General features: G+C 38.6%; 1 protein-coding gene across 2 annotated transcripts in view; it reads left to right on the top strand.

The window, feature by feature from the left end:
* The first annotated feature begins 2,173 nt into the window (after positions 1-2,173).
* Positions 2,174-13,321, top strand: part of RANBP3L (RAN binding protein 3-like) — a 45,794-nt gene continuing 34,646 nt past the window's right edge. For both annotated transcript variants that reach the window (XM_012649748.1, XM_012649742.1), the window contains exon 1: positions 2,174-2,600. In XM_012649748.1, the coding sequence (XP_012505202.1) occupies positions 2,513-2,600 (88 nt within the window). In that variant the 5' untranslated portion in view covers positions 2,174-2,512. The remainder of the gene's footprint in view (positions 2,601-13,321) is intronic.

Raw genomic sequence — 13,321 nt, 5'->3', positions numbered from 1 at the left:
TACATAGAAATACATGCTTTAAGATTTATGAATGCAGTGAAATCTAGGATGCTTCAAGGCCAGTGACGCAATGAGGGGGAGAGTGGCTGTATGAAACACATAAATGTGAGACACGATTGTCCATGAGCTGATAACTACTGAATCCAAGTGATGGGTACACAGGGCTTTTTATGCTATTCTTTCTACTTATTCATATATTTTTAAAATTTTTCATTATAAAACTTTTATAAAATAATCCATTTCCCTCAAGGGTTGGCTTAACAGTTTTGTGGGTTATTTAATTTACCTATATAATATATTAGTGAGGTCTACAACTTGATAAAATACTGACAGCTTTATATTATTCAGGAAAAAACACCTGGGCATTTCAGCTTTGGCCTTGGTGGGGGATGAGATGAATGCCATCCATTTAAAGTAGAAACTGTGATTTATGATTCTCTAATAACAGGACTCTCTCTCTCTTTTTTAATTTTCTTTAGAAGAGATGGGATCTCACTCTGTCATCCGGGCTGGAGTGCAGGGGCATCATCATAGCTCACTGCAGCCTCAAACTCCTCGACTCCGGTGATCCTCTTGCCTCAGCCTCCTATGTAGCTAAGACTACAGCCATGCACCACTATGCCTGATTAATTTTTTAAAAAACATTTTGTAGAGGCCAGGCGCGGTGGCTCACGCCTGTAATCCTAGCACTCTGGGAGGCCGAGGCGGGCGGATCGTTTGAGCTCAGGAGTTCGAAACCAGCCTGAGCAAGAGCGAGACCCTGTCTCTACTAAAAATAGAAAGAAATTAATCGGACAACTAAAAATATATAGAAAAAATTAGTCGGGCATGGTGGCGCATGCCTGTAGTCCCAGCTACTCGGGAGGCTGAGGCAGAAGGATTGCTTGAGAGTTTGAGGTTGCTGTGAGCTAGGCTGATGCCACGGCACTCGCCCCAGGCAAGAGAGTGAGACTCTGTCTCAAAAAAAAAAAAAAAAAATATTTTGTAGGGACGAGATCTTGCTATGTTGCTCCAGCTGGTCTCAAACTCCTGCCTCAGCCTTCCAAAGTGTTGGGATTCAGGTGTGAGCCACCGCACCCCGCCTGGACTCTCTTTCAAAGTAACAAAGCACTTCTATAACCTGTTACACTGTGATGGATCTAAACCTGCAGAAGATAGGCTATTAAAACAATAAAAGCATTTTAATAAATCATAGGAGTTATTTAAAAAGAGTAATCCCACATTTCATAAGGGTTTTCAGAAATGAGAGTGTGCTTGGGGAATTGTTAATTGTCTCAAAGTGAAATGATGGCTAGGAGGTAAACTTCTTATTAGGGAGTCAAGTTTGTCAATTTCTAAATGTGCATGGGAAACTGCAGGGTCTAGGCTTTGAGACTAACCAGCCCTGCCTTACTCCTTAGTTCTGCCTACTACCTCCTTGCTGAATCTGCAAAGAGCTGTGACTCTTGAAGGGCAGGACCTACCAGCATTCATTATGGCTTCAGTTGTAGCAGGCTCCCAAGTTAAATAAAAGGTGTTTGGGGGTTATGTTTTTAAACAGTAATGAAATAGCAAGCACAAGAAAAACTGGAAAGAGCCTTGCCCTATGACCTAGAAATAGCAATAGAGAATCTAAGAAGGAAACAGATAAATGTTTTGTGTGTTTATTTTCCTTCCAGAACTCTAAATAGTTGCCTTGGCAGGCAGGCTGCCCTATAACTGCTCCCTTCTGAGGACTCAGAGGTGTTTACAGAAATCGAAAGTTCTGGCAGTACATTTCCATGAACTCATTAGCAGTTCCGGTTCTACCTTTTAGATTTTGCGTGTGCAAATGAATGTCCATGCAATATAAAACCCTCCTTCAGCTTGTATCTTAATTACAAGCAAAGTAGCAGAGGTCAGATATGTAATTACAGTAATGTAATGGCAGAGTATCTTTAGAATCCCTGCTTTGGTCACTATTATTCAGAGCAACTCCAATGCCATTTCTGGCCTGCCTCTTTATGCTAATTACCCTGCCCACTTCGCTCCTCCTCTCCCCAGCCTCCCTTAAGAACTGTACACTTTCAGCTGTCACTGACGGTAACTCAGACCAGGCTTAGAAATCACTTGATTTAACTCAGCAGCACTTTTTTTTCTCTGTGTATGTGTTATTCTAGCAGTCCTCTCTAATACTGGAGGCATTAGATTTCATGTCAACAGACAGAATCAAAAATTGCCAAAACTGTAATCAGTTAGAAATAGTTAATTTGTAGGATTTTATACTATATGGGGGGAAAGTTTCAATTTACTTTGAAATGAAAGAATTAAGTCATGTTTTTAGCCAAATAATTGACATCTTTATATTTAGAAAATTATTTATTTCAAGAATCATGACTAGGAAAAACTTGGAAGTTTTTTAGAGGAGTACATGCTTACACTCAAGGACAGGATCTGCACGTACCTATGTGGTTCTAAGTGTCTTGTGAAGACAATTTAAGGTGACTGGCCAAGGGAAGGCAGTGCCTTGGGTCACAGCCACACTGCTAGTACCATGTCTACCACACAAAGAAAAGGCAGCAGCCACCGGTTCAGTGTGCGCACGTGTAAGCTGAAGCTGCAGGAGGACCAGCCACAGCAAGGTGAGTCAGTCGGGCTCATGGGTCTCGTGTTCTGTGACCTTCTGTTCATTTGCATTTCCAGAAGAATGATGGGCTGGTGAAGTACCCGGGGAGGCTCTGGTTGTGAAATGCTTGTGCAATCTTCTATTTTTAAATTCTGAGAATAGACGTAATAGTGAGGCATAAAGGTAGGTTAACTTGGATTCATTATTGATTTTTAAAGGACTATGGAAGAGTATCAAGAATTCATATTCCTTGGAGTTGGCATTCTGAAACTTATGTGCCTAAACTTCTAGCCACTTTCAGTATTTTAGAATATGCTAGATCGTGTGTAATTCACAACACCCATCCAGGCAAGGCTGAGTCAGCTACAGGGGGAATTCGGCTGAGAGTAGCTTTAAGTTAGCCTGGAGCTGTCCCCACTAGTGGGACATTTTTGGACTTTGTTTAAGCCTCATTTTGTCTGCATCTCTGGCTCATTCATTGTGGGAAAAATAGATATATTCTTGACTCATTCCCTTTTATGGTCCAGGAACAGCTGGAGTCAGACAGAAAGAAGTGTCACATTTCACTTGATGGGCATTAATTCAGACTGAACCGTCTACCTGACAGTCATTTTCACCATCAGTCTTTTTAAAGTTTCAAATCCACTCCCCAGCCAAAGTATCAACTAGTGGCAGATGTTGAAATGAATAGACAAGATGATCCTTCTAACTCACTCTGTCAGGGACAGCAAAGGACTCTTGTGGAGAAGGCTGGGTGCTCTCGTGGATGACATCATCATCTCCAGAGGTTAAGGGTTTACCAGACACTTCTATCTAACTGTTCCTCAACAACCTGTGATGGATCTGTTTTTCTGTGGGTCTAGGCTATGAGCTCTTTTACTATTTTTCTGTAGACACAGTTTTAGGTTTCAGTGGCATGGAGAGTACTAGCTAAAGGACTAAAACCCCTCATTTCCAAGGTGGCATCTGTGTGCTACCATTTGTGTGACTGTATCTGGCCACCTCCCTGCATCAGTGCCTGGATCTGTACAAAGTGACTTCATCCTGTACAAGGCTTAGCACAGTGTGGGTAGAAAACACTTCATGTTAAATGAAAACAATGTAAACTTTTCAGACCATGCAGTACCGTTAGGGCTCAAATAAATTATTTTGAACCAACTACATTAGAATGTAAAGTCCTAGAATGTGCCAGGGTTAAGACATAGCACTGTAAAATGCTCTTACTTCTCTATTAGTAGACAATCCTAGTTCATAGGTGGTTTTGGTTGCTCTTCATTTTGTTTAAAGTGTTTAAAGCTACCTGCCCCCTCCCCAATGGCTGATAGAATATTTTTATATAGAAAATGTGGTGAGAGGAGCATAAAAGAGATAGCAAAAATCACCTATGACCCCAGCACCCAAAGATAGTTGCTATTAACATTTTAATGTATAGTCTTCTAGCCTTTTCTTCTATGCACATGTATGGATTCTTCTTTTGCTTGATTTTTAAACAAAAAGAGGCTTATTATGTACATAGTGTTTGTGAACTACTTTTTAATTTAACAATAGAGGATGAACAAATTTCCATTTGTTTATCCTTCTACAACCTTATTTTTAACAGTTGCATACTGTTCCTTTATAGATATAGCAAAATTCCTTTAAGCAATTCCTTACTGTTAGACATTTTCTATATTTCTAATTTTTTTACTATTATAATTAACATGGTGTTGAACCTACACTAATGGAGAGATCTTTCACACAGATATAGTATTATTTTCTTGGCATAAATTCTTAGAGGTGGAATTATGGAGTCAAGGATTATGTGTTTTTAAAGTTTTTTGGCCAAATGGCCCTCCAATCAGCAGTGTAAGGGTATGTTTTCAGTAATACTGGGTATTATTTAAAAAATTTTTTTCACAAATTTATAAGTGGAAAATAATATCTCACTGTTGATTTAATTTAAGGCAGGTTGTTTTCATAGTCTCTCCCTTACTGGCCAGATCCAGAAAAGCCTGGAAATATCATTATGATGACATGCTTCCCAAAATACCAACAAGTCTAGAAGTCTGGTCTTCTTTCTCAGACAGAAGCTTCTTGCCTAGAATGTTTTGAAAGCAACCATATTCTTCCACAGCTGAGTCTCAAAATATCTGCCCACGTAAACCGCAATCCATAAAGTTGTGAAGCATGCTAATATAGTCCAGACCTGCCACTGACTGCTAAAAGAAATGTCATCTAGAGATTTGAGTTGACAAATGACACTGTGTAGTGTTTGCTGTGCTGCTAAATAGCATTCCAGTTACTATCTTGGAGTTTAAAAGTATTCATTCGGTGCAGTGGCCCTGATTTTTCCTCCATGCTCTATTTGCACCGTGCTATTATGAAAAGTTCAGCAAAGGTCCAAGGAGGCAAAGCCATGAGTTCTAGAGAGTGAGGTCTGGCTGTGTATTTAGTCATGGAAGCATCCTGAGTTCATGGCTTTGGCCTTTCCCCACCAGGCTAAGTTTCTAACTCTCTTATTTAGCATACGGACTATGATTATTTGACATTTGACATTTCTGAAGGCATGACCAGCTTCAACATATACATATTTTCCAACCCTCCATGCTGTACACTAAAGTGCTTTATGTTAACTCTTAGGTATTTAAATATTTTCAACCAGTCACTCACAAAAATGTAATTTTGGGATGATCACATAAATAAAATTCACTAATTGTTCAGCAATTATCTGGGCAATAACTGTATGCAAAGTCTTATGCCATGTGCTAGGTAATTAAATTGAACTAAGCCAACCAAGCCATGGATTCCTGTCCACATGGAGTATATGCTCTATGGCAACAGATGCTATTATCAGTCCAGAACACAAGTCTAGGAAGCTCCTCTCCCTACTTTTCCCTGTCTTGCAGCTTCTTCTGTGATGTTTTGAATCCATTTATCTATAATTTAGATTCTATGACTACATTTGTAAATATTAATTTGTATGTCAATAAAACCTCAGCAAAGTTCATTACACATCACATATACTAGGCAGACAAACATCCTTATGTTTTATCGTGCTTTTAAAATTTACAAATGGTCATATATTACTACATTAGCTCATTAGTTCTCACAACAACCAGGTGAAATAGTGTATTAGCCAGCGTTCTTCAGCGAAACAGAGCCAGTAGGATGTGTGTCTGTATGTGTAGGGCTGTGTGTGTGCACAGTTGATCCTTGAACAACACAAGTTGGAACTGCCCAGGTTCACTTGTATGTGGATTTTCTTCCACCTCTGTCACCCCTGAGGCAGCAAGACCAACCCCTCCTCTTGCTCCTCCTCCTCAGCCTACTCAATGTGAAGATGACAAGAATGAAGACCTTTATGATGATCCACTTCCACTTAATGAATAGTAAATATATTGTCTCTTCCTTATGATTTTCTTAATAACATTTCTTTTTTCTAGCTTACTTTATTGTAAAAATACAGTATATAATACTCATAACATATAAAATATGTGTTCATTGACTGTTTTGTTATTGTAAGGATTCCGGTCAACAGTAAGCTATTAGTAGTTAAGTGTTGGGGGAGTCAAAAGTTACCTGCAAATTTTCAACTCCTCAGGGCCCCTAACCTCTGTTGTTCAAGGGTCAATTGTATATATGTGTGTGTGTGTATATGTGTAGACATACATATAAATGGAGAGAGAAAGAGAGAGATCCATTTTAAGGAATTGACTCACCTACTTGCAGATTCTTTCAGGTTCTTCTCAGGAGGTAGTAGTGAGCCAACAAAAAGTTAGGGATGGGATAAAAGTAAACTACTCTACAACCTCAATATCTTGTTCAAATAAAGCAAGTCTTAGGCTAATTTCTCTCATATAGACAGATCTTTATTAAACAAATATTTATTAGCAAGTAAGCATAAAACAGTTTATATGAGGTCCCAAACTCTCTGTTCTTTAGGTAATCTGATTACATCTTGCTTAAACGTTTTGCTCAGGCAAAACGACATTCCACAGGCAGTATTCTGTGTAGTCAGCCAGTAACCAGGAATTCCCCTGCTCATTACGGACGCTGGACTTTTCAGTATAAAGCTCTGTACTTCAGAGTATAGGCTACAGGCCTTGCCAGATTGTTCTGTCCAGTTTATGCAAGACTAGGAAGCATCCCTAAAATATTTTAGGCAATCCAAGGGTCTTGAATGCCACTAACTTCACCAGTGAAAATTCATTTTTGACATTCATTATGCTAATACTTACAGCCTCTGATATTGAGATGGAAAGATGATGAGTTTGTAATGAGACACCTCTGAGATGTGAATTTCCTGGTGCTGGCAACCACCCCAGGGGTGCACATGCCCTATTAGGTAAGCAGACACCACTTAGGGTGGTGTAATTTAATCTATCATTCACATTCAAATCATGCTATCTTTGCTGGTGTCTTCTAAAGTCAATTACAACTGTGACAACAAGAAGCAACTTCTTCACATTTTTTCACAATAAGACATACATAAAAAATGATAAAAATATGTAAAGTAGTTTGAAGTAAAGTCAAATAAAACTGACCCTGTGGGATGAAGGGCCAAGATCTTAGCACACATGTAACCCCATGCCAGCATGCTCCACATATGGGCTGCCGAGCCCTGGCAGCAGCATACATTTTAACCCGTGCTGATATTCTGTGTTATGGAAGGCCATCTACTGAGGATGCGAGTCCAGATCCCTTCAGAACTAAGATTCTGGGATTTCCCCACAATTATTTCATCCATGTTGATGTTGCCTCCTCAACTGTGTTGTACAAGTTCTTTGAGAGAAAACAATGAGTTTATACCCTAGACCTGTGGTCCCCAACCCCAGGGCTGTGGAACAGTACAGGTCTGTGGCCTATTGGGGACCGGGCCGCAGAGCTCCACTGCCACCCCTGTCGGTGGAAAAATTGTCTTCCATGAAACTTGGGAACCAGGGGCGCATAGTAGGGGGTGAGCGGAGGGAAAGTGAGGGAAGCTTCATCTGTATTTACAGCTGCTCCCCATCACTCGCATCACTGCCTGAGCTCCACCCCCTGGACCCCAACCCCCTACCCCAGCCATAGGAAAATTGTCTTCCATGAAACTGGTCTCTGGTCCCAAAAAGGTTGGGGACCACTGCCCTAGACCACAGTGCTAGCATGTCACTTATAAACAAATCACATTTATGGGGTATTTGTTATATTCCAGACACTGTTTTCAAGCACTTTTCATGTATTAGCTCATTTCTTTATGAAAACCTCAGGAGGTAGGTAACATCAAGACCTCAAAGCTGGGATCTTGAGCCAAGACCCTAACACAAAACCCCTGACTCCAGAGCCTTTGCTTCAGCCCATGCTCACTGCCTCTTATGCTGGCACAAAATAGATGCTCAGCTAAGCACCTGTGAAGGGCCTGGACAATGGCTACCCTTGAACTCAGTTTGCAGCTTTGTTGTTTAAAATAGGTTGCTATTAAATCACTGGTTAATTTCAATATGTTACCAATCACATCCAACTGTCTCCCAAAAGGGGATGTTTGACTCTAAAAGAAACAGTTGAGAAAATGCAGATGTATCAGTGTAAACCTATCACCTTACAGTGAGTGGCTTGCTGACTAGGCTAGCAATTTTTACTTTAAATAACTGCATAGCCCCTATCTCTCACACTGCATGAAGTGTGAAAGACAGCAATATAATATTTATGGAACTTAGTTGATATGACCTTGGAGAGATGGTTTGGGTATTTGACAAAATAAACAAGCAGTATCCAAAACTTCAAATTAAAAAGGGCTACAGAATAGCCATTATTATAATATAATTCACTTTTAATTTAAACTAGGGACTCTGTTTCAAGTCTTGGCTGAACTATTATATTGAATCATTAACTTGACTTGAAATTTTGATCAACATTTAGGCAAGGTAAGTTTCACACCTGAGTTGTTTTTTAATGAAGTCTGTGGGCAAATCTAACAAAATATTCAAAAGTCAAGATTTAAAATGCAGTAAATACCTACACTCAGTAAGAAGCTGCATTCCTTCTACCCAACCATCAGATACCTCACCCGCTGTGGATGGCAATAAACAAGCAAACGGTTGCAGGAAATAAGATCTAGACTTTTAACAGGGATGATAGTCTGAAGGTATCTTTGGATATTAATAACACAACATCCAAAGAACGTAAAACATACCTAAGTGCATTGAGCCAGAAGGAGGAGAGGGGTTAAAAGTGGAAATGAGGAGAAGGAACCCAACTATGTACTCAAATTAGAGAGAAAAGGAAGAGACTTTTAAGTGTGGCCTGTATCATGGTAGGATGGGCTTCAGGTCCTGAAAGACCTCAAGGTCCACAGGGCCCAAATTCCTTTCCCTCATCGGATTCTGAGAAACTTCCAGACTTCCAGCAACTACAGCTCAATAACTTGACCATCCTACTGTAATCAGGCTCCATCTAGATGGAAGAACCATACTTCAGACCTATATAATGATCTGTTTAAGTAATTGGCACCAAATCTTTTCTAGTTCATAAGAAGGAGAGTTGTTGCCATCTAGAGAAAAAGGGTAATGTAAGAGGAAAGTCTATGAAGGTTGACAATGGACCATTTTGGTCTAAGATTGGCTGTGTTAAACTTTAGTTATCTGCAGAGAAATGATGTTGCAGATAAAGACTTGTGTGTGTGTATTTTTAGAAGCTGGACAAGACACATACCAATGCTACAAATTATGAGGCCCTTTTTATTTAGCAAGACCAACTTTTGTTATAAAGAGCTTCATTCTTAAATATGGATTAATTAGTAGAAGTGATTATTTTTATAGAGGGATGAAGCAAAATATTAATAGGTTTGGAGGGACTTTTAGAAGACAACACTAGCTACAAATTTAATGATGAGAAAAAGCATAAAATTATAGAAAACAAATCTAAAAAATGTAATAAATGTGCCAAACTTCTATCTTTGTGAACATGTCTGACATTTTAAGCCTTAAACTCACTATAGTTATTGTCCATTACCATGTTCATGGCAGGCAGTTAATGTTTATTAAATGAATTAATACTTTTTTCCCAAACAGTTCATCCAAGAGATTGATATCCATAAATCACTGAATGTTAGGGCTTCAAAGATTACTTAGTCAATGGATTTTACGAATTAGAAAACTGAAACCAGAAGAGAGAAGCTCAGAGTTAGTGGTTAGCACAGAGAGCTGGGACTACACTTCTGTCGACATCCAAGAGTTTTATGATATAAGGGCCATTGTAATAACAAGTATCTAAAATGGATAGAGAAATTAAGGGAAGACAACTTGAGTTTTACCTAATTTTGGAAAATACTCATAAAAAGTTATTTATTTGTTTATTATAATTTGCTTATAATATTAAGCATATAGGGAACATGATGAGTATATAGGGAAGGGAAAGAAGGAGAAACAAGGTGAGACATGTGTGGGGGAGGCAAGGAAGGTGGGTGTTAGAAAGAAATATGGAGCCAAATAGAAGCAAAGAAAGGAGAAGAAGGAAAATGGGGAAAAGTGGATAAAAAAAGTCCATCAACAGACCAATGGATTAAAAAAATGTGGCATATACATACAGTGGAATTATTCCACCTTAAAAATGAATGAAATTCTGATACATCCTACAACATGGATGAAGTCGTTATGCTAAGTGAAATAAGCCAGACACAAATAGGGACATATTGTATGCACTTATATGAAGTACCTAGAATAGTCAGATTTAGAATCAGAAAATAGAATAATGGTTACCAAGGGCTGGGGGGAAAGTGGATAGGGAGTTACTGTTCAATGGTTACACAGTTTCAGTTTTGGAAGATGAGAAGTTCTGGAGATGAATAGTGGTGATGGTTGCACAACAGTGTGAATGTACTTAATGTCACTTAACTGTGCTCTTCAAAACAGTTAAAATGGTAAGTGTTTTGTTACGCATATTTTATCACGATTTAAAAAATTTTTAAAAAGACATCACATAATTATAATATCTTCTCCAATCCTTTCTTTAATCTTGATTTGTCATAATACAACAATGATCATGAAGCTCGAAGGAAGGAACAGATAAATTTAGGAGTCTCATGCTCTACCGACTGAGCTAGCCCAGAGTCCTCAAGAACAGATAATTTAAAGGATTGTTTTCAGGAATAGATAATTTAAAGGGTTGTTCTCAGTTTTCCTGAGAATTTTTCAGGTTTCATAAATTTTAAAAGTGAAAAGTTTTCTCTTATAATTCTCGTTAGCCTAGTGAACAAAATGTTTCTGGTAAGTGTACTAATTGCTACCAGGCTTTTACTTCTCCCAAACTAGTTGTGATGCAATGCAATAAGATACCTGCTCAGAACCATCTGACGTGGGCATCATATTTCTCTTGCTCTGTTTCTGTGTGGGAGGGCCAGGAGGAGTTCAGTCCTCAAATATGAGAAGATGAATGCTGGCCTCCCGGGGGTGTTCCCTAGGGGAGAATGGGACCTACGCTCTCTGGGCTTGTGGGGCAACTTGGCTTCTTCCTTCCTGACTAGGTCTCCAAGGACTTACTTTCAGTGGAGTAACATCCATTTATTCCTGTGGAAATGGAGAAAGAAGGAGGTTTTTCTCCTGCTTGCTAAAAGGCTCAAAACAAAGAGGGATAAGTTTAAGGAAAAGTTTTTTGGAATTGGAAGAAGTTGAGAAGCTTCTCAATCCAGCTTGTGTCCTTGGAATCCATGAAGCAATTTAAAAATAGCATGTTTCTTCAATGGAGAGGAAGAGTTTAAATTTGTCTGGGTTCAATATATGAAGCTATATTCACTTATTAGAACTTTTTCTGAATAGTGATTTAATTCTTACTAGTATGATATTTTGAGTTAAAAGCACCTCTTTAATTTTAGCAGTAATGAAAAAAACGACTAGAGAATTATTTAAAATTAACTTTAAGAAGATATCATTTTAAACCTGTGTTTGTGCCTGTTCAATATGTATTTTCAACATCCCATGAAACCTAAACTTTATTTCTATTCCCCCTCAACCCTCAGCAAAATGGAGAGACCCATTTCTAACATATGGAAGCATTTTCACACTGCGAGTTATTCTGAGGGGAAAATATGTGATTTACAAATGCTGTCAAATGAAATATGTATTTCCAAATGGTACTGCATTGACCAAGAACTTCCTAGGACATATTCTGTAACTTTCTCAGCCCTTGGGCCTCGATAAGGCAGCGGTGTAGAGCCAATAGCTCTTTCTGCCATTATCAATCCAGAGGTCCCACATTTGCTGCTCATAAACATTTTCAAGATTGCAAGTAAGCTTATCACAAAAGCACAAAATAGTCTATACACCTCCAAATTATGAAGAAATGGGTCTGCTCTATCAAAATTAACACATTCTTCTGAGTTATTTTTGCTAGTGGCTGAAAATAAATATTGACTGGAGATTTTAAATTGCTAGGACCATCATGCCATTTGCCTGCAGACAGTCACAGACAAACCTCTTTAGAGTCAGAATATGAACAAATAATGGCAAGAATAAGAGAAGCATCTTGCAACATATATAGATAGCAAAATGTAAGTGTAAAAAGACTCACACAGTATGGGATCACATCTCAACCAGGTTTGTACAGAACCGTGGAGGCAGGAGAGAGCCATTATAGCCCAGGCACGTCACCCTTCAGAAGAGAAGGAACTATAAAATAGTCACTTAACTCACAGTGGAAGCCAGGAAGGAGTCGTACTTGTAGGAAAAACATGAGATTTGGGATCAGCTCTCAGGTGTTTTAATCCCAGATGTCTCAGGACCATCTGTGTGACCTTGGGCGTGTCCTGTAATTTCAGAGACTTAGTTCTCTTATGAGTAAAAGGGTTCAATAACTTACCTCTTGAGAATAATGTAATGTAATAAGAGCTGCAGCTTCCTGAGCATTTCTTATGAGCCAGGCACTGTATCGAGTGTTTTACATACATGACCTCGCTGAATCATTACAACTCTGTAAGGTCATATGATCCACATTTCACAGATAAGGAAATCTGGACTCTGAGGGGCCAAATAACCTGCCCTAGCTCACACAGTAACTCGAGGAGATGGAATTTGAATCCAGGTCTGTTTTCCTCCAAAACTTAGATATTTAAAACCATACATTCTGGCTCCTAGTAGTCATTCATTTAGGCACCAAATATTAATATATTTAAGTATGTTTTATCATAGATAAAGTATGATGCAAATATAAGTTTCTATATTATGCCAGTGCATAAAGGAAGCATCACGTCCTGAGAGATCAGCCAGACCTAACTTTTCATAGTACTTTTTAAGGTTGTATTAAGTTAAAACATTTCAAAAGATGAGTCATGCCATGAATAAGCATTTCATGTGGTAGCTACTATCTTTAAGAAGAAAAAAAGAGAAATCATTTAAAGAGTAATGTCTTGACACCGAAACGAAAGTAAAGTTTAATGGTGCGTGCTATGACATCCAAGGAAAAAGTCCTATTGAAAACCAAAGACAGTCCTCATGAAACCATTCTAGTCCCTGATCATCCCCAAATACACAGCACACTGCACATAATGACCTTATCTTTTGGATCAATTACAGAACACTCTCAAAAAATATAAAGCTAATTTCTTCAGTCATCACTGTATTTGATTGATAGGGTGATTTTTGCCAGAGGTTTGATTTGAAATGATTTAATTAAAATTATCTGTTTTTAGGGATCTATGAACTTCTCTATAAAGATATTAGTGAAGGAAACACTTTAAGAAATGAGAAAAATTTTTCTTCAATTGAATTATTGCTGCTGCAAATCTCC

The sequence above is a fragment of the Propithecus coquereli genome, unplaced genomic scaffold (genome assembly GCF_000956105.1).
Source record: "Propithecus coquereli isolate 6110/MARCELLA unplaced genomic scaffold, Pcoq_1.0 Scaffold110, whole genome shotgun sequence".
Classification (NCBI taxonomy): Eukaryota; Metazoa; Chordata; class Mammalia; order Primates; family Indriidae; genus Propithecus; species Propithecus coquereli.
The sequence above is the reverse complement of the archived record's forward strand: the minus strand, read 5'-3'. Positions and strand labels throughout refer to the sequence as shown.